This window comes from Camelus dromedarius, chromosome 14 (genome assembly GCF_036321535.1).
Source record: "Camelus dromedarius isolate mCamDro1 chromosome 14, mCamDro1.pat, whole genome shotgun sequence".
NCBI lineage: Eukaryota > Metazoa > Chordata > Mammalia > Artiodactyla > Camelidae > Camelus > Camelus dromedarius.
In genome coordinates this window covers 6,033,259-6,055,817 of record NC_087449.1, presented here as the reverse complement: position 1 = coordinate 6,055,817, position 22,559 = coordinate 6,033,259, and the positions used below count along the sequence as shown (strand labels likewise).

General features: G+C 39.4%; 1 protein-coding gene across 1 annotated transcript in view; it reads left to right on the top strand.

Moving 5' to 3' along the window:
* The first annotated feature begins 6,717 nt into the window (after positions 1–6,717).
* Positions 6,718–22,559, top strand: part of CLCA4 (chloride channel accessory 4) — a 31,627-nt gene continuing 15,785 nt past the window's right edge. Inside the window, exons 1-4 of the mRNA XM_010974658.3 lie at positions 6,718–6,876; positions 17,969–18,109; positions 18,250–18,397; positions 21,706–21,814. Coding sequence (XP_010972960.3) covers positions 6,718–6,876; positions 17,969–18,109; positions 18,250–18,397; positions 21,706–21,814 — 557 coding nt within the window. The remainder of the gene's footprint in view (positions 6,877–17,968; positions 18,110–18,249; positions 18,398–21,705; positions 21,815–22,559) is intronic.

The following is a 22,559-nucleotide window of genomic DNA, read 5'->3' as shown; positions in this document are numbered from 1 at the left end:
GTCCTCAAGAAGTACAGTATAGGGTTTATGAATATGGACTGGGAATCAGATCAGGGTTTCAGCTTGGTTTTGACACCTACTGTCTGTGTGATTTTGAGCAAGCTATTAAGGCTCAGTTTTCTCATTTGTAAAATGAGGAATGGTATCTACTCATGGGGTTCTTGTGAGGATTCAATAAGTTAATAGATTTAAAGAATGTCACATAGTGCTTGGCATATAGTAAGTGCTTAATAAATATTATTATTTGAGAAGTTAAGAAATGACACTCTATCTCAGAATGGATTCACCAAAAGCAAACCCTGAGACAAGGATTTATGTACAAGCAATTTGTTAAGGAAGTTCTTGACTTAAAAAATGGCAAGGGAGGAGAGAAAGCAAACAGGGAAAGAGAGTCAAGTGAGGTGCTGATTACAGGTGAAGTCCCATGGAGGTGGCACCAGGCTGATTACACAGGGATCTCTAGCATGTAAGTTACACCTTGGAACTTGTCTCAACCTGAAGCAAAGGTGCTAAGATTTCATATCTCTGCACTAGTCAGTCATTAGCTAAGGACCACCTGGGAGGATATAGGCTGCCTCTGGCTCAGAGTATAAACAGATAAAGCAGGTCTGGTAGCCTGAGGGCCATCCTCCAGAGAAGAGTTGCCAGTGTGAGCCACTGAGAGAAAAATTCCCCTGACACCAAGAGAAGAGGTATACAGGAACAGTAAAAAGGTATGAGGAGATTGGGGCGGAGCACCTACAGGGTCCACTACCATACCCCAAGATGTAACAAACCAGGCAAAATATAGCATACCCATAGCATGATGCAGAGACATAAAGACATAAAATCAAATCCCATGTCCTTCCCTCTCCTGGCTATGCAGACTTGGACATACTTAACATCTCTGGTCTCTGTTTCACCATTTGTGGAAGGAGGAAGACAGTACCTATCTCAAAGAGTGATTATGAAAACTTAATGAGTTAATGTAAAGTTAACAGTAGGAGTATTGGACATGGGCGCTCAGTAAATATCAGTTCTCCCTAATCCTTACAGGATTCCCTAATATACGTAAAGAATGGATTATAGAGATCACTATGAACAGACGAATCTGTAAGTACTTAAAGTTCTTAGGGCAAACTTTCTGTTTAAAGCAATTTTGTTCAAGGGGTTTTTTTTTCTACTTACGGCTCTTCCAATTCTTCTAATTACATGAACAGAAATTAATTTAGGAGTCATATGTTACAATATTTCTGTAGCATCTGCTAACTTGGACAACTCCTAAAGAGAAAGGAGTATCTTGAGCTCAGAATACAGCTGGTGTAGCAAATAGCAAAGCAGCAGCCAGCGAGAGGACGGAGGGACTGGCTCAGGGGTAATGCGGTGGAAGCCATGAGAGGTGGTCACACTGGGCCAACAGTCAGATGTTCTGATTCGAGCTTTGCCACTTAGTCACTTATCTTCCTAGGACATGCTGTCAATCACAACATCAGTGGTTGAGCTAGATGTCTCTCAGGGACCTTCCAGCACTAAATTCCATTATGAGGGTATTCAAAACCTCAACTCCTCAATTCTGAAATTTGGAGGATTTCCTGTGTAGAAAACCCTGTTATTATCCAAAGGGTACGAAGTTCAGAGAAGGGTAGGGACAGGATGGATTGGTCAGGGAAACCTTCATAGGAAGTAGAGTTCAAGGCAAATATTGAAGAATAGGCAGGAATTAGAAAAATGAATGTGGTCAAGGATATCATGGTGGAAAGTAAAAATAATTTTTCACAAAAATGTGAGTAGACCCCATTGATTAGAGGGAAAGCTTTATTACAGGTAGTGTTGGGAGATAAAACTGGAAACTAAAAATTGACCAGATTGCGATGTGTTCTGAATAGCTAGTGAAGGACTGTCCCAATCTAAAGATAATGATAATCTCTTGAAGGATTAGAGAAGGGAAAGATGGCATTGTACATTAGATAATTTGGTAACGCGCAAGAATTGGAGCTGGAAAATCTGTTGGCTAAGAATTCTGTAAGAAGACTGTCAAATTGCTAGGTTATGAGATAAAAAAATTTGAAAATTGAGGGTTTTATATCATTTGGTTGGTTTTGTAAAGAGATTAGTTGAACAGGGCATATAGTTCCTCTAACAATGAGAGAAAATGAAATCATCTCTGACTGTCCATCCTCATGTGGAGAACCTGTAGGGAGGTAGACTTCCTTTTGTTTATATAAGTCTATATAACTCCTTATAAGCATAAATACCTTTCCTTAACAGGTGTGAATGTGCAAGTTTGGGAGCAGGAGAAGGAGAGAGCTAAAGTACAACTTTGCAAAATAGAGAGGTTTTTGAGGTTCTAGGAATTTAACAATCCTGAAATGAATGAGTGAGAAGCAGAGAGGGAGGGAAGAAAGGGGAAAGTTGGTCACTAGTAGGAAGAAGGGCCAATAAGAACCCTTTATTGGTGAGATCTTCCAAGAATATACAAGAATATGTGATTTTACATTTTTCTCTATTTAATTAATGCATTAGGCTCTAAAATGACCAACCAACCAACCAACGAACCCACCCCAGCCATTTCCCTATGAGAGTTTGGAACTAATTTGGAAACAGACATGGGAGTCAGACAGATCATCAAAATATTAGCTATATCAGTGGCAAAACTGCACTAAGGTAAATATTACTGGACCTGAAGTCACAGTTGGGATTTCTGATGCTTCTCTCCAAGTCTAGAACTCAGAAAGACACTCCCTTTACTACCACAAAACAGTCTGCAAAGCAGATACTTATCTGACTAGGTACAGAGGGAACCACAACCACAACCACAACCACACCTAAATTCGACACTAGTAGTAGGGAAGGAGAGACTGGTTTCCAGATCTAGCTCTGGAAGGCAGGACAGGATTCTGACCTCATGTGTGCTTAGCACAAGGAATCCAGAACAGAATGCACACACTGTGGACAGGGAGATCCAAAAAAGAATGAGGAAGGAACAGTCTCAAAGGATGAATTCCAACTTATGTATTCCCCAAGTTCTGTGTTAACAGTAATTAACTCATAATAATAGAAATTCTGTTGCCTTCAGAAGATTACATAAGGGTAACTCAGCTTTGCAATTCAGAAATAAGCTCTTTTCATTTTTTAAAATGAAGATATTACAGATATCATTCCTGCCAGGAAATCAAAAGTGAAGTCATAAGCCACATGCCTGCCTCCATAACAATAATCCAAATCCTCTTCTCATAAAGAAAGAAAATGGCTGTTAACAGTCTTATCTTGCAACTGACTCATGATTTTAAAGCCCCATGACAGGAAACCTCTGTGTCATCACGGTAATCAGAAACCTGACTCTCCCTGGAGAATTCAGTGTTGTTTACCCAAATTCCCAGAGAAGAGAAGAATCTGGGATGGAATGTTAGAAAGAAAAATAGAACATAAAATTAATACCGCATTTTCTTAGCCTGGCATACTGATTTCTCTGTGAGAATGTAAGAAGCCATTAAATGCTCATCACTAAGGGAACTCTTAAATTACAGTTAATCTATGTTACAAAATTATACTCAATATTTAACAAGAATAAGATAATTCTATATGAACTGCTGTATACCAGGTTTTCTAACCTCACGCATGTGCATACTAATTTCAGGATTATTGCCATGTTTATGTACCCATTCTGTTATTTTTAATGTATCTTTAAATCAACTCACTTGGAAAAAATTTGGCATCATTTTAACTGTAGTATCTGTGAAATCGTGAGTTTGATGTGTCGTATAACAACTAAATTTTTTCAAAGCTCCTTGGTCCAGTAATGGACAAGGAAATTAGAGCCCTAAGTGAGGTTATTTCCCTAAGCACAATTTCATTTAGACTGACTGAGTACAGACCTTTTTGATTTTTGACCAGCCAGCCTCTACCCCAAATGCCTACCAGAGGTTGAGTTGATGGAGACAGTGGCTCTTATAGCTGGGGCTGCCAACTGGGAACCTGGAAGAGGCTGACTAGTTATGGATGCTGATGGCTCTGAGACACCAGAGCAGTTCCTCACTTTCCTCTTTACAAAGAGTATTAGAAATTCAGCAAAGGAAGAGAGGGTGTGAAGAAAAGGGAACCTTCCTACACTGTTGGTGGGAATGTAGTTTGGTGCAGCCATTACAGAAAACAGTATGAAGATCCCTCAAAAGAACTAAAAATAGACTGACCATATGATCCAGCAACCCCACTCCTGGGTATATATCCAGAGGGAATTCTAACTTGGAAAGATACATGCACTCCAATGTTCATAGTAGCACTATTTGCAATAGCTAAGACTTGGAAACAACCTAAATGTCCATTGACAAATGACTGGATAAAGAAGTTGTGATATATTTATACAATGGAATGCTACTCTGCCATAAAAAAGAATAAAAGAATGCCATTTGCAGCAACATGGATGGACCTGGAGATCATAATTCTAAGTGAAGTAAGCCAGGAAAAGAAAGAAAAATACCATATGATAGCACTCATACGTAGAATCAAAAAGAAAAAAAAAAGACACAAATGAACTTATATACAAAACAGAAATAAGCTTGCAGACATAGTAAACAAGCTCATTGTTACCAGAGGGGAAAAGGAGTGAGAAGGGATAAATTGGGAGTTCAAGATTTGCAGATACTAACTACTGTATATAAAATAGATAAGTGACAAGTTTATACTGTATATATAACACAGAGAGCTATATCCAATATTTTGTAGTAACCTATAATAAAAAAGAATATGAAAACAAATGTGTATATGACTGAAACATTATGATGTACACCAGAAATTGACAAAACATTATAAACTGTCTATACTTCAATTTAAAAAATGGGAAAAGGAGATAGATGAAAAATAAGTTAAGGGTGTACAATTATCTTCAATAACAAAGAGGTCCCTTTTTAGGCCCCACAAAGCAACACTCCTTTCTATGCTGCCAGAAACAAGTAAAGGGACACTGTCATAAATATTTGTCTATTTTCATGGGGCTGCATATGCCCAGTATTTCAAGGGAGCTTTTCCTAACTCCTCTGGTAAAGATGAAGGATCTCTCTTCCAACCTTCCAACCAAGAGTTTCCTGATTTTATTGAGGGAGTAATGGCATCTGCTCAAAATAACCTATATATCCCCCAAACATTAGAGAGGATCTTTCTTCAACATTTCAAAGACTTTAAACAAATTTTTCTTTAGGCATTGTGATATGTTGTTATTTGGGGTTAAAATGATAATGATTCACTAATTCAGTCAGTCCATCTGTCAAAAACAATTGCCTGAGCACCACCTCTATGGGATGAGAGCACACGTGGTTTGCTTTAAGCCCCTAGGCTGGAGTTCAGGGAGAAGTAGGGGGCAGTAGGAAGGGAGGGCAGGGCCACGCAGGGTGTATTTGTATGCCCAGTCGCCTACCACCTCTAGGTAATTGCCGTTTCCCTGAAGTGGCCAGTGTAACAGCTTCATCCTGTATCTTGCTCAATGTATTAATTCTATGAATGTACAATTGTCCCATAATATTCCTGAGAGAATGGAAGGAGGGTGTGGGATGCTGCCTAAAAGGGCAGAGTCTAGACACCTGTGATAAAATCTTTACCTTGATAAAAATCTCTTGCTTATTCAGAATGCAACATAGGTATCCTCCTACTTCAATTCTTAATTTAAAGATATTTTCTACTATTCTGTTTTTAGTTCTCTTTTGGGTTCTGATGAGCCCTGGCTCCTTTTGCTTTAGGACTAGACATTCTTGATTCATCACAACCCCTAATCTGACCCCCTTTCTCCACTTTAATAAAATCTTATATTATTTGCCTTACAAAACAATATTACCTTATTGTGAAGTGATTACATCTATGACTCTTGAGTAAGACTATTCAGTTCAAACACTGACTTTGCCATTTACTAGCTATGTGATCGTGGCAAGTTAGTGAAACTGTGTGCTTCAGTTTCCCCATTCATAAAATGAAGATAATATTTATACTTACATTACAGAGTCCCAGTGAGGATTAAGTGAGAGAATCTCTGCCCTGGTAAGTACTGAATAAATATTAACTATTAGTATTATTCACCCTTCCTTAGTAATAATCAACACACACCAGACTTTTTTGATATACTTGGGTAAAAACAAATTCATTCTTTACTGGACAGGATTTTTAAAACATTTATTCTAATTATCAAATCTGCCTTAGTTTATCAGTCTTTAAAATTTTTAATTTAGGTTTCAAAGTCATCTTACCTAATTGGGTATTATTTACATTTAGCAATCTTACATTCTCTTCTATTATTTATACCATTAGTAAATAATCTAAATAATAATTAAATCACTGTGTAAAACTGAATAATAAAATTAGCATTACTGTTTCTATTAATTTCATTATGTGATTGTATTTATTTTCACATTGTACTCTTCAGAAAATACAAAGTGTATGTCTGTACAGAGGAAATTAGTCAGAATTAGAAAGTTTATAAAACATGTTCCCAGAAGGAATACAATGTATTTTATAAAAAGGTTTGGATTTTTCTATGACTCAGAGCATTTTCATAATAACATACAATAAAATGACTGTGTTAACTGAAGTCAAATATTTTCCCACAAACGTAACATTGATCTTTGTACAGTCAATGTCCCATAATTTGCCAACATTGATAACGTTCAGGAATATATATACATGGAGAGATTAAAGGTGGAAGAAAAGCCTCTTGAAACAACCAACACTGGAGCCAGGAACAACTCAAGTGAAGTAATGGGCTTATTCAGAAGTTTTGTCTTCCTCTTAGGCCTATGCCTGCTGCAGAGGTCCAATACTTCCTTCATTCAGCTGAATGACAATGGTTATGAAGGCATTATCATTGCTATAGACCCTGCTGTGCCCGAAGATGAAACACTAATTGAGCAGATAAAGGTAAGGAAGAAATGGAATTTCTTCTGTTTGAATTGTAGAGGGAAAAATGGCAGTTATTAATTATTGTGGAAACTTCCCAGTACTCCAGGAAGCTTAAAAGCAGCATAATTCAGAGAGGATAAAGCTGGAATGGGCAGTGGGAATTGAAGGTTCTAGACAGGGTCCTACCCTGTCTCACTATAAGACCAAAGGCCAAAAAGCACAGGGCTTCCCTGATTCTCAGTTTCTTAATCTGTAAATTAGCAATTGGACTTGTCTGTTCCTAAACAATTTATTGAATGCCTGCTAATGGCATGCCAGGATAAAGAGCAGTGAATTTTTAAAATCTCCCGATCTCCTGCAATATATATTCTTCTCAGATGATGTAGATACAAACATGTCCATATATATGGTAGTAAGTTGCTATGGAATAAATCAGCAGAGGGGGATAGGCAGTGTTGGTGCAGCTGGGGTAGGAGAAGAATGTGGGTTACTGTTTCATGCAGGTAGTCAGGGAAGGTCTCACTGTTAATGTGACATCTGAGCAGAGGCCTGAGATGAGGGAGGGAAGAGCCCATTGAAAACCCGGGGGAGGAAACAGTAGGTGCAGTAGCATGGCGGTGACAGCATGCTTGATGTGACCAAGGAAAAAACTGTGAATGAGCAGGAGGAAGGGTGGGAAGAGCTGAAACCAGAGACGCAGCAGGCCCCAGACCACTGGAAAGATCTGGACTTTTACTCTAAGTGACATCAAAATCCATAGAAGGGGAGAGTTGTCTCTCTCGTGCTTATTCTGGGGCCACTCTGTCAGCAGTGTTGAGGAAACACTGTAGAGGGTTTTCCATTGTCACATCTGGTATAAGCTCTGTTGCAGCATAGAGGTTTAGAAGGGCATCGGGTAGGAAGCTGTCATAAGTGACAGGTGCTGGTGGCTAGGAACAGGGACACTATGGTAGAGATCACTAACATGGTGTGATTCTGAATGTGTCCTTTGTCTATGAGGTTATCATAGACAAGTTTGATGGTGGTTTAGATGTGTGGGGTAGGGGAGGAGAGGAGGGAAAAATAAAAGTCAAAGAAGACTTCAAGGGTTTTGGTCTGAACACTTGAAAGTATGGAATTATTGATTGAGAAGGGAAATACTCAAGTGGAGAAAATTTGGCAATTGAAAGATCAGAAGCTAGTTTGGGAATTTTTGACTTTGAGATGCTTATTAGATAATAACATGGGTTGAGATAGGAATGTGAATTTGGTAGGGGGAATATGGGTGGAGATAAAAATTTGGGAGGGAGTCATCAGTGTGTGGATGAGATTGCAAGTCATGAGAATTGAAGAATTCACTAGGAGGGGCAGATAGAAAAGAGAAAGGCTCCAGGACTGAACCCAGGACTGTGATATTTAAAGTTCCATCCAACTATAACATTCCACGTAATAAAGAGACTGGTATTATATTATGGCTGTGTAGTAGTTTTCCCTCTCGCTGACATCAACATTTACTAATTCCTTACATTCAATTCCCCCACTGCTGTGTCCTTGTGCTCACTGTTTCAGTCTTCTGCATCGGTGTTGTTATCCATCAGAAGCCAATGGGCTTGACCTGAGTGGCGAGCAGGTGATTCAATGGCTGCTATTTATCATTTGTTCTGTATAATCTTAAGCACGGTGGCGTTCACTTATAGATATCTTTTGAATTCCAGGAAAATATAGATTCCTGTACTGAAGAACACAGGCTTGAAGAGCAGTTAATATTAGCTAATTCTGAATGACGGCTTTTTAGTGTCCAGGAAGAGCTGATCAGTGTCAAAATTCTCTGAACCTCAGAAATCAGTATTTGGAAAAATTATTTGTAAGGGAAAAATTTAGTTAAAATCATGGTCTACTGAATATACAAGTAAAAGTTTGATTTCTAGTAAATATTTCTAGATTAGAACAATATTTCCTGACATTTTCTGGGTCTTTACAAGGTCGTTGCATTAATATTATCAGGAAAACTTGTGAAATACCTTCATCCACATTGCACAGAAGAGAAAACCTGGATTTAGAGAAGGAAATAATTTTTCCAAGGTCACATTAAATCATACAATCAGAGCTGACATCCAGCACATGGGTTTTGAAGGCTGACAGGTCTGAGTTTGCGTTCTGGCTTATATAAGATGACAAAAATCACTCTTTTTTGTAATTGATGAACAAACTTGTGGAAATAACATTACCCTGAGGATACTATCTGACCATATTAAGATTTATGTTTATGTTGAATTGACTCATAATTCATAACCTGAGTTTCAATTGTCAACTTTCTTTTTTTTTTGAGGGGGTGTGCCCTTTTTTTAACATTTTTTATTGATTTAAAATCATTTTACAATATTGTATCAAATTACAGTGTACAGCACAATTTTTCAGTTATACATGAACATATATATATTCATTGTCACATTTTTTTCTCCGTGAGCTACCATAAGATCTTGTATATATTTCCCTGTGCTATACAATATAATCTTGTTTATCTATTCTACAATTTTGAAATCCTGTCTATCCCTTCCCACCCTCCACCCCTATGGCAACCACAAGTTTGTATTCTATGTCTATGAGTCTATTTCTGTTTTGTATTTATGTTTTGTTTTTGTTTTTTGTTTTTTAGGTCCCAAATATGGGCGATCTCATATGGTATTTTTCTTTCTCTTTCTGGCTTACTTCACTTAGAATGACATTCTCCAGGAGCATCCATGTTGCTGCAAACGGCATTATGTTGTCTGTTTTTATGGCTGAGTAGTATTCCATTGTATAAGTACACCACTTCTTCTTTATCCAGTCATCTGTTTATGGACATTTAGGCTGTCTTCATGTCTTGGTTATTGTAAATAGTGCTGCTATGAACATTGGGGTGCAGGTGTCACCCTGAAGTAGGGTTCCTTCTGGTTATATTCCCAGGAGCGGGATTCCTGGGTCAAATGGTAAGTCTATTCCTAGTGTTTTGAGGAATCTCCATACTGTTTTCCACAGTGGCTGCACCAAACTGCATTCCCACCAGCAGTGTAGGAGGGTTCCCTTTTCTCCACAGCCTCTCCAGCATTTGCCATTTCTGCACTTTTGAATGATGGCCATTCTGACTGATGTGAGGTGATACCTCATTGTAGTTTTGATTTGCATTTCTCTGATAATTAGTGATATTGAGCATTTTTTCATGTGCCTATTGATCATTTCTATGTCTTCCTTGGAGAATTGCTTGTTTAGTTCTTTTGCCCTTTTTTGGATTGGGTTGTTTGGTAGTTTCTTCTTAAGTCGTATGAGCTACTTATATATTCTGGAGATCAAGCCTTTGTTGGTTTCATTTGCAAAAATGTTCTCCCATTCAATAAGTTGTCTTTTTGTTTTACTTATGGTTTCCTTTGCTGTGCAGAAGCTTGTAAGTTTCATTAGGTCCCATTTGTTTATTCTTGCTTTTATTTCTATTGCTTGAGTAGACCGTTCTAGGAGAACATTTTTGAGATGTATGTCAGATAATGTTTTGCCTATATTTTCTTCTAGGAGGTTTATTGTATCTTGTCTTATGTTTAAGTCTTTGATCCATTTTGAGGGTTTTTGTGTGTGTGTGTGTGTGTATGTTGTAAGGGAGTGTTCTAGCTTCATTGCTTTATATGCTGCTGTCCAGTTTTCCCAACACCATTTGCTGAAGAGACTGTCTTTATTCCATTGTATATTCTTGCCTCCTTTGTCAAAGATTAGTTGACCAAAAGTTTGTGGGTTCATTTCTGGGCTCTCTGTTCTGTTCCATTGGTCCATATGTCTGTTTTTGTACCAATACCATCCTGTCTTGATGACTGTGGCTCTATAGTATTGTCTGAAGTCTGGGAGAGTTATTTCTCCAGCCTCTTTCTTTCTCTTCAGTAATGCTTTGGAAATTCTAGCTCTTTTGTGGTTCCCTATAAATTTTATTATGATTTGTTCTAGTTCTGTGAAATATGTCGTGGGTAATTTGATAGGGATTGCATCAAATCTGTAGATTGCCTTGGGCAGTGTGACCATTTTAACAATATGATTCTTCCAATCCAAGAGCATGGGATATCTTTCCATTTTTCAAAGTCTTCTTTAATTTCCTTCATCAATGGTTTATAATTGTCTGTGTATAATTCTTTCACCTCATTGGTTAGATTTATTCCTAGGTATTCTATTACTTTGGGTGCTATTTTAAAGGGGATTGTTTCTTTACTTTCTTTTTCTGTTGATTCATCGTTAGTGTAAAGAAATGCAACTGAGTTTTGAACGTTAATCTTGTAACCTGCTACCTTGCTGAATTCTTCGAACAGCCCTAGTAGTTTTTGTGTGGACCTTTTAGGATCTTCTATATATAGTAATATGTCATCTGCATATAGTGACACTTTTACCTCTTCTTTTCAAGTTTGGATCCCTTTTATTTCTCTCTCTTGCCTGATTGCTGTGGCTAGGTCTTCCAAGGCTATGTTGAATAGGAGTGGTGATAGTGGGCAGCCTTGTGTTGTCCCAGATTTTAGTGGGAAGCTTTTGAGTTTTTCACCACTGAGTACTATGCTGGCTGTAGGTTTGCCATATATAGCTTTTATGATGTTGAGATATGTTCCCGCTATACCCACTTTGGTGAGAGTTTTCATCATAATTGGGTGTTGAATTTTATCAAATGCTTCTTCTGCATCTATGGAGATGATCATGTGGTTTTTGTCCTTTCTTTTGTGGATGTGATGTATTACATTGATTGATTTGCATATGTTGAACCCCCCTTGTGTCCCTGGGATGAACCCCACTTGGTCATGATGTATAATCTTTTTTATGTGTTGTTGGATTCTACTTGCTAATATTTTGGTGAGGATTTTGGCGTCTATGTTCATCAGTGATATTGGCCTATAGTTCTCTTTTTTGGTAGTGTCTTTGCCTGGTTTTGGTATCAGGGTGATGGTGGCTTCATAGAATGAGTTTAGGAGTATTCCCTCCTTTTCAATCTTCTGGAAGAGTTTGAGAAGGACTGGTATGAGTTCTCCTTTGTGTGTTTGGTAGAATTCCCCAGTGAAGCCTTCCGGTCCTGGACTTTTATTTGTAGGACAGTCTTTTATTGCAATTTCGATTTCATTTCTAGTGATCGGTTTATTCAAGTGGTTAGTTTCTTCTTGATTCAGTCTTGGTGGATTGTATGTTTCCAGAAACTTGTCCATGTCTTCTAGGTTGTCCAGTTTGGTTCCATATAGTTTTTCATAATATTCTCATATGATGTTCTGTATTTCTATTTTATTTGTTGCAATTTCTCCATTTTCCTTTCTTATTTTGCTGATTTGTGCTCTCTTTGTTTTCTTCTTTGTGAGTTTGGCCAGAGGTTTGTCGATTTTATTTACTTTTTCCAAAAACTAGCTTTTGGTTGATTGATTTCTTCTATGGTTTTTTTAATCTCTATTTTATTTATTTCCTCCCTGATCTTTATAATATCCTTCCTTCTGCTGCCTTTTGGGATTTTTTGTTCTTCTTTTTCTAGTTCTTTTAGTTGGTGTGTTAAATTATTTATTTGAGATTGTTCTTCTTTTTTGAGGAAGGCCTGTATCGCTATAAACTTCCCTCTTATCACTGCCTTTGCTGTGTCCTATAAATTTTATGTGGTTGTGCTTTCATTTTCATTTGTCTCAAGGTATTTTGTAATTTCAACTTTAATTTCCTCATTGACCCATTGGTTTTTTAATAGCATATTGTTTAATCTCCATGCTTTCCTTTTTTCTCCTTTGTTTCTTTGTTGTTGATTTGTAGTTTCATGGCATTGTGGTCAGTAAAGATGCTTGAGATAATTTCTATCTTCTTAAAATTGTTGAGGTTCCTTTTGTGCCCAAGTACATGATGAATCCTAGAAAATGTGCCACGTGCACTTGAAAAGAATGTATATCCTATTTTTGGGGGGTGTAATGCTCTGAAAATATCCACCAAATCTAATTTTTCTATTGTATCATTTAGTTTCTCTGTTGCCTTATTTATTTTCTGTCTGGAAGATCTGTCTTGTGATGTTAATGTGGTGTTAAAATCTCCAACTATGATTGTATTCCCATCAATATTCCCCTTCATCTCTGTTAGTAATTGTTTTATGTACTTAGGTGCTCCTATATTGGGTGCATATATATTAACGAGGGTAATATCCTCATCTTGTTTCACTCCTTTAATCATTATAAAATACCCTTCCTTATCTTTCTTTATGGCCTTTGTTTTAAAGTCTACTTTGTCTGAAATCAGTACTGCAACACCTGCTTTTTTGGCTTTTGCATTTGCATGGAATATCCTTTTCCATCCTTTCACTCTCAATCTATGTGTCTTTCTCCCTAAAGTGGGTCTCTTTTATGCAGCATATTGAAGGTTCTTGCTTTATTATCCAGTATGCCACTCTGTGTGTTTTGACTGGAGCATTTAGTCCATTAACATTTAGAGTAATTAATGATAGATGTGTGTTTATTGCCATTTTGAACTTATCTGTACATTTGATTTGGTATTTTTCTTTGTTCCCTTCTTCTTCCATTTGTGGCTTGGTAATTTTCCTTTGTATTATCATGGATTTTATTTAGTTTTTGTGACTCCCTTGTAAGTTTTTGGCTTGTGGTTACCCTCTTGTGTAAGTCTATTAGCCCAGTACTATAACTGTTTTTATTAAACTGATAGTAACATAATCTGAAACCCATCCTACCAAGAACAAAAAAAATTAGAAAAAAAGAAAAAAAATTCTATATTTTCCTGCCTCTCTCTTCCAATGATTTAGATGTCTTCTTCTAAAATTTCATTTTATTTGTAATTCATGAGTTATCACCTTTCCAGTTGTGAGTTTCTCATTTCTGTAGCATCCTGCTGCTTTTCTATTTAGAGTAGACCTTTCAATATTTCTTTTAGCATGGGTTTAGTGTTGCTAAACTCTTTTAGTTTTTGCTTGTCTGTGAAGTTCTTTATCTCTCCTTCTATCCTAAAGGATAGCCTTGCTGGATTAAGTATCCTAGGCTGCATCTTTTTTTTCATTCAGGACTTTGAATATATGTTGCCACTCCCTTCTGGCCTGTAGTGTTTGTGTAGAGAAATCAGCTGAGAGCCTTATGGGGGTTCCCTTGTAACTCACTCTTTGGTTTTCTCTTTCTGCCTTTAGGATCATTTCTTTATCCTTAACTCTAGCCATCTTGATTATGATATGTCTTGGTGTGGGTCTATTTGGGTTCTTTCTGTTTGGGACCCTCTGAGCTTCCTGTACTTGGATATCTGGTTCCTTCTTTACGTTTGGGAAGTTTTCAGTCATGATTTCTTCCAATACCTTTTCAATCCCCTTTGATCTTTCTTCCCCTTCTGGGGCCCCTATTATGTGAAGATTGGCATGCTTTATATTATCCCATAGGTCCCTTATGCTATTGTCATTTGTTTTTATTTATTTATCTTGTAGCTGTTCTGATTGGGTGCTTTCTGTTGTCCTGTCTTCTAGGTCACTAATTCGTTCCTCTACATTATCTAGTCTGCTTTGCACAGCCTTTAGATCATTTCTCATCTCAGCCAATGAGTTTACCAGTTCTACTTGGCTCTTCTTTATAGCTTCTATTTCGTTTTTGACATATTTTATATCTTTAAACACTATCTCTTTTAGTTCCTTCAGTACTTTGATCACTCCTTTTTTGAAATCTTGATCTAGTAGGCTAACGATGTCTATTTCATTGATCATTCTTTCAGGGGATTTCTCTTGTTCTTTTAATTGGGAATGGTTTCTCTGCTTCTCCATCTTGGTCATACCTCTCTGGCACTGTGGCTTATGGAGTATCAGTTATCTATTGTGATCCTTATGGAGTTTTTTAATTTATCTATCTAATGGCTATGTAGGAATAACACATAAAATAAAAAGAGAGAGAGAGAATTTTAAAAGAAGGGAGAAAAAAGTTTTGAAAACAGTGTATAATGAATAATAGAAGAGCAAGTTGAAGCAGAACAGCAGTCGGGTTGAGATGTCTTTTAAAAACCTTTAAAAAAGGGGAAAAGAGGGAAAAATGTATTTGAAACCTGTGTATAATCAATAACAGGACATCAAAACCAAGAGAAAAATGAAATGACTTGGATTTTTAAAAATAATAATAAAAATGTTTTTTAAAAATTTAAAAGGGATTAAAACTGGGAGTATATATAATTGTTTAAGAAGTAAAAATTAACAGGGTAATAGAAAATAGAACAGGTAAAAACAGATTTTAAAAAAGGGGGGTAGGGTGTTCTGGAGACTGAGTGCTCTTAATCTGTCTTCGCCCTGTTTTGGAAGCTCAGCTTGCTGTTTTCAGAGGCCCTCTGTTGGTGCCTTTGTCTGTGCTGCTCCCAGTGCCTGTCCGCAAGCAGATCGCGCCCCCTCCCAACACTGGGTCAGGTGCAGCTCTCCTTTGCTGTGGGCGGGCAGGTCGCTGCCCCTCCGGATGCCGCAGTCAGGATGTTGCAGACCGGACAGGTAGGAGGGCGGGCCGCGCCCCCTCCCAGCACCGCGGTCAGGGACTGCGTTCCTGCCCGAAAGGCGGGGGCCGCCCGCCCTCTCCGGGCCCCAGCGGCTCCGCTGCTCTGTGCGGCTGCGCGCTCCGCCTCGGGTCTGCGCTCCGTAGGCGGGCTCGGGGAAGACCGCGGAACAGCCCTGCCCCTGCTCCGGGCCAGAACCCAGCTCCTTGGTTGTCTTGGCGGAGCAAGTTCTCTGAGGGACCAGGATGGAAGGATCCTATCTGCCCCAGGCTGCAGGCAAGTCTCTGTCTGGCCTTTGAGGCTGCTAAGCCCTTCGGTGCGGATGCAGGTTTCGCCCCCGCCCCCGCCTGGGTGCTCAGCGCGGAGGATATGGCGGCTGTGCCTGAGCCCCGCCTCTCTTCCCCCGAAAACTTTCCGCAGGTTTTCAGAGATGGGGTTGTGCACCCTTCCCCCGAGAGCACATCAACCTTGCTGTTTTATGGAGGGCCCAGGTTGTTCTGCCCTGTGCACCCACAGCCACGGCATGCAGCCCCCTGCGTTCCCCCGGGGCTGCCTCCGTGCAGCCACTCCGTCCTCCACCCGGCTTGTGCAGCCTGGCCCTGCCCGCCGCTGCCGGCCTGCGTCTCAGGCTGGGTGTCGGGGGGACGCTCTGTGCCCGTTTAACTTAGTTCTGTCGGTCAAGGGCTACTCTGTACAGATCCGAGCCTCGGAGGCTCCCCCTCCGTCCCGCTGGCCTTTTGGTTGGAGAGGGGAGACCCAGCGAGCGAGCGCCAGTCCTCCTTTGCCGCTCCCTCCCCGCGGGGCCCGTCCCGCGCTGCTTTGCCTTTTCTTCTTTCTTTTTCCCTTTTCTCCTACCAGATTTTTGGCGTCTTTATCTTTTGAAGAGGACGATGTTCTGTCGGAGTTCCGCAGGTGCTCTGGTTGGCTGAGTGGGTCTGTGGATGTGAGTCTTGGTGTATCTGTGTGAGAGGGTGAGCTGCGAGCATCCTACTACTCCGCCATCTTGGCCTCCTCCAATTGTCAACTTTCTTTATTCCTTTCATTCATGTGTTTTTGCTTTTGAGAGTACTTATTCTTTTGAAACTTTGGTATCCTAATCTTCTTTGATCCAACTAGGATATTATAGGAATTTAGATGGAATATTGTATACAATATTCTGCTTGGAAGCTTGTGAGAACCATAATTAGCCACCCCAGCATGCCCCCAAGGTATCACAGTCATCTGATGTAGGGTCTGGGCCATCCCTCATGACCTGAAACATACCAAAGATAGTTGTATAGAGTTATGAGACTACAAAGTAAATGGTTCCCTTGCCCAGCCCACGCAACTGTATGCAGCAACCCTACTTCCCCAAAGTGTACCACAGTTCAAGTCGCCATATATACGATAGACACTCATAGGCACAGAGCGAACCATCTCTTTAAGCAGAAGGTAAAAACTGATTGAAATCTAAATGTACCAAAACAAAGAGGAGAGGCATTCTTAGGGAACATTCTCAGGTAGAAAATTCTCTCTGAAGTAACCTTCAATCTACTTTAGGAGATCTTTGAAGTCCTTTTCCTAACTCCTAGCCAGTCCTCTGGGTCTTCAGTTCTTTATACCCTGACTCCTGATTGATCCCTGGCTCTGAATCCAATCAGTTTGCTGATCTCTTCAGTACAAACGAGTCAGCACATTGGATTCTCTTCACGAGAACAGAGGAGAACCCTGGAATTCCTGAAGAAGAGTAGTTCTAGTGGGGACTTACGTAGGTCAGGAAGCAGCATGGAGGAGGAGAACTTGCCATGAAGAGAACAACACTGTTGACTGGGGTGTTGCCAGCAAGATGGAGAGGTTGGCCTCGTTATCCAACATGCAGGGTCCCACAATTATTCGGTGGGGTTAATCACATAGAATAGATTACCAAGGAACTTTTCTGTTTCCCCCACTAGGTAGTAAGCTCTAGGGAGAGACTATTTCCTTCACCAATCATTGTACCTTTGGGCTCAGGATACTGAAAAATATAAGGAGATATTATTTTCTGCTTGGTGACAGAGCAAAATGATCTGCCTATGACCCAAAAGCTCTGCCTCACCTATGATTTCTTTCATCACTCCACTCCCTGGGCTCCCAATCCAGTCCTTTCTCCTGAGGTTGGGAGTGCAGTGAAAAATATCTTCTATAACCCCTCCTTATAGACAACAGCTGAAGCCGTTCTCTACTAAGACTTATAAAAAGTGATGGTATCAAGCAGGTTTATGACTGCCTGTGTGCAGAGTACTTTATAGCTTATTCCATGTTTACAACAGTTTTAAAGATGGGCTGTAGTAGTCCACTGAGGCCAAATTCTATCACCCAGAAAGTGCTAATGCCAGTGTTGGAACCAAGTAGATGACTCTAAAATCTACGCCTTTATCATTTTATACAATTTCTCTTAACAGCAAACAGTAGCACTCGCTCCTCGTTGAAGGCTTATGGAAAACTCAAAGACCTTGATGTGTGGGATCAAACTGTACTTTTGGGCTGACAAGTGGCAGAGTTGCAATTGTGAGGGAGAGACTCTGCTCATTAGTTAGTTGCTTTTTCTATCTACTCTTAATTGGGGAAATGCCTGTGACGAGCATCTGCTCATTTAGTCCACACTCACTTGGCCATCTTCTCATATTTTTTCCTTTAATAATAGGAAATGGTGACTGCAGCATCTACTTACCTGTTGGAAGCCACAGAAAAAAGATTTTTTTTCAAAAATGTATCAATATTAGTTCCAGAGAATTGGAAGAGCAATACTCAGTACAAAAGGCCAAAACATGAAAGCTACAAACATGTAAGTGTCAAAAAGCTTCGCTTAGAAACGTTTTCTCTGCTGCCTCTCGATTTTGACCTAAATTGATCATCTCTGAGTTTTCTCAGACACCTGTTATCATTACTATTCTGATGTTTGAACATATTTTTAAACGTCCTCAGGCTGACGTTTTGGTTGCACCACCTACCCTCCCAGGCAGGGATGAACCATATACCAAGCAGTTCACAGCCTGTGAAGAAAAAGGAGAATACATTCATCTCACTCCTGACTTCGTACTCGGAAAAAAACAAGATGCATATGGACCGTCAGGTAGGAATTTTGGTTAAAACACATATATTTTGGAATGATTCCAACAAGCAGCTTTGTATCCACGTTCAGTGTACAAGTCTTGGAACCAGAGTCCCTAGGGTCAAATCCTGATTCCCCTATAGCTGTGTGTGACCTTGGACGAGTGACCTAGCCTCTCTGTGCTTATTTCCTGTGACTAGAGGAGTTCCCACCTCTTACAGAACTGTTGGGAATATTACACTAGATACTCCTCGTGATTGTACTCAGCACAGTGTCTACAGAAAACTGAACACATGGGACAGCCATAGTCAATGTTTTTCACAAGGAATACTTTTTAGATTTTAATTTTTAAGTTTTCCACTCCTGAATGTTAATTGATCACATGCCCCCTCCATGGAAGGCAGATGCGTGGCAAACTGAAAGGGGCCCAGGTGACAGTTTCTGGCCAAGAGAAAACACTCCTAGGCTGTCAGTTTCTGATATTACTATTCAGCCAATCCTTTGAGCCAGATGACCCTGCCTCTAAGTGACTGTTTTTACCTATAAAAGTGTAAATTTCATCTAGTTCAATCTAAAAAGTTAAGATCACTGTTTCAAATGAACTAAAGCACATTATTTTTCCGATAAAAATGAAAATCATTGTCAAAGGAGGGCCACCCCGCATGTCAGTACTCAGTGGAAGCCTTCCTAGATTCACACTCTCCAGACTCACCTCTTCTTCTTCCGCTGCCCCTTCAATGAACATTCACTGTCTCTTATCTCTGTCAGACAGTCAGCTAGTCGTGGTCCTCAGCAGTGCCTGGACCTGCTCCCCACCCCAATCTTGAAGCCTCCCTCATCCTGTCCCATTCCAACCCGACCTCTCCCCCAGACGTCAGCCTGACCATGTTTGTTGTGCTTGGCGCCTCTAGCCCTTTGTGCCCTTCCAGCTGTACTTTCTTCCCTACCTGGCCTGTCCAGCAAAGTCAGTCATGTCAACTACAAGTATAAACAGCTCAGTTTCCTCACCATCCTTATATTTTATTCAACTTGCCCAACCTCTGTACTAAATTTCCAGCCAGTTTCTTTTGGTTCTTGTTAATATGTTTCCAATATTGTGAAAGAAAAATATAAAACTAATTGGTGTCTTTAAAAAACAAAGTTTCAAAGCCACTCAATGATGTTTGGACTTGCCTCCTCTCATCTCAGTTTCTCATTCCCCGTAGCAGCTGTTCTAAACATCCACTTTTCTCAAGACCATTAGCCAGTCTTTTCAACTCCATCACTGGTGCTCTGATTGAGAAAACAGAGGCCCCTGTCTTCTTCCTCTCTACTGCTAAATCTTGTCCACCTTCATGGCCCCCTACCTCCACCTGTATTAGAAGAGGACGATTTTTCTCCAGTTTCTAAAGCCAATGTCCTCATCTGAGCTCTCGTTCTTTTCCCATACCACCCACCTTAACCCCACCCCATACCTTACAGTTTCCCCTTCCCTCCTAGACAGGTGTTTCTGCCATAATGTGATACAAGTGTTTGTGGGAAAAAAAACCCACATTCTGCAAAACAGTGCTTTAAAAACAATGAGGCTTTTAGGAAAATAAAATTAAGAAGAAACTCCTCAAGATCTATGTAATCTGTAATAAAAATGATAACAGCAATAACAGGAGGTCCCTGAAAAGATCCTTTCGACTGCCCAAGCTGCAGCTCAGTACGGCTGGAGGCTGCCAACAGAGCAGATTTTAAGAGCACACACACACTCATGCGGTGAAACGGTACTGAAAATGAGAACAGGGCTAGTGGGGACAAGGACAATGATGGAGATAAGAATGGAATTCTGAGCTCAAAGGGGTTGCTTTTGTAAGATAAAAATTGTTTACATTTGAGAGGTACAAGATGATGATTTGATACACAGGTACGTCGTGAAATGATCACTACTGTTAAGCTAATCAACACATCATTTCCTCACATAGTTCCCTTTTTGTATGTGTGGTCAGAGCACCTGAATTCTATTCTTTTAGCAAACTGAGGTGAGCATGGGAGCCAGACAACCTGCCATGAGCTGATAAGGAAATGAGCCTGAGAGTGGACTGTTCTAATAAGGGAGCCAGAGGTGGAGGCCGAATTAAATTTCTTAAAATTCACCAAATTCCTCTCACAGTGGCTGATGTGGGAGCTTCTTCCTCCAGCACTGAAGGATATATATAATTCATGCTCACTAATTTGGCTCCATTTGCCTAGGAAGCCTAAAAACAGTGTTCTTAAAAGTTTGATGTGTAGAGGAATAACTTAGGGGTCTTGTTAATAAGCAGATTTGGAGCCAGTAGGTCTAGGGTGGACCTAAGATTCTGCATTTCTTATTAGTGCCCAGTGATGCTGACATGGCTGGTGTAGGGAGCACATTTTGGGTGGCAAGTGCTTAAAGGAGAAGCATGACTTCTGCATGATACTGATATTTTCTCCCTATTTTCAGGCCTCATGAGTTAATTGAGTTGGAGAAACACAGACTGTAGCAGACCAGAGCATATTTCCAACTTCTCTTTTTCCATTTCTATTTCCTCTGAATTTTTCCTAATACTGCTAAAATAAAAATTCCACTTATTTCTTCTTCCCGTATTTCAAGCTTGGATTTGCCTTTATTCTTCTATTCACCCTGAAATTTTTAGGGGAAAAGAACGATTTAATTCAGACTCCCTCTTTCTATCTTTATCCTAATCAAGGACCATATCTTATTTATCTTTATATTTCCTAGTAGCTAGTACCTAGTGCTGAATATATAATTAAAAATAATTGTTTCCATTTAATGAATGCTTATATGTGCTAAGTACTATAAATTAATTACTGCATTTAGACCCACCCTCCAAATTATGTATTGTCTATAGCAGTGTTTTTCAATCTTTTCTTCTTCATTATCAACCCTTTAAGGAACATATATAGATATTTTTTAACTAATCACACTTCTACGAAATTTTAATACCACAAACGTCATATATCTGTTTATGTTGTTGGTAGGACTGAGTTTGTAGAGCCAAAAACTACTGTAATATCTGAGACTTTTTGCCCCTCAAGAACCAAAACTCAAAGCCCAATCTGTTCCACCTATAGCATATACATAATAAATGTTTCGTTGATTTAACATGTTGTGGAATAAGAAAATAATATGCTAGAAAAGCTATATAACAGTAAAATGAAATGGAATACAATATGCTTTTTTATAAACAAAAATATGAATGTTAGCAGTTATTTAAAACCCAAATGTCCTGGATTTTAAAAAAAACCCACATCTTAAAATATATGAGGGACAAATTACATCACTTGAATTATGATCATGTGTTTGAAATATTTTCCCACAGGCAGACTGTTTGTCCACGAGTGGGCCCACCTCCGCTGGGGGGTGTTTGATGAGTACAATGATGATGAGCCTTTCTACAGCGCTTCGTCAAAGAAAATCGAAGCAACAAGGCATGGCCACTTCAACTGTCTTAAATTACTTCAGGCAGTAATTTCTGATTTTCCTTAGCCTGGTTTCTTTCAAAATCCATTTACTTATTTTTGTTCCAATGTGGGTAACAAATGCTTTGTCACAAATGGTGCCTTCCTGTTTTTTAAAAAAAATATATCTTAAAGTAGCTGGTTGATCATTTAAAACACACGTAACTTCAAGAGCAGTTTGCAGCCAAGCTAGCATATCTTTACACCTCTCCACATCAGTTGCTGGAACTCATTTGTGCTGAAGTTAGTGCTCTGTGAAGAGGGTTGCACTTTGTGCCAGGAGATCAAAATTATTTATGCTGCTAAAGAAAGAAAGGGATAGCTATACTTATGGAGTAGTGTGAATGCCGACTGAGTAGGAAATCAACCAGCTTCAAAGAGCCAAACAGAAATGTCTTGGGATTTATAAAGTTCACGTTAAACTACCAATCTAACATCACAGTTAATAACAGACAATCCTCTTGGTTCTGAGATCAAGAGAACAGAATGTTTGGGGGAATCAATCTAAAATTGGGTGCCATCAGCTTAATCAATCTTAGATGCCCGGCTGGGGTTGGAGATTATCAAAAATACAAATTTCAGTAAAATCTGAATTTCCTCAGAACCACTGCGCCAACTTGCAGGATGCTTATTTTAAAGACTATTGTGTTGATTACATTTGTTTACATTGCATTCACCTAAATGTCTAAGTCTCTGCCAAAGAATATTCATCATG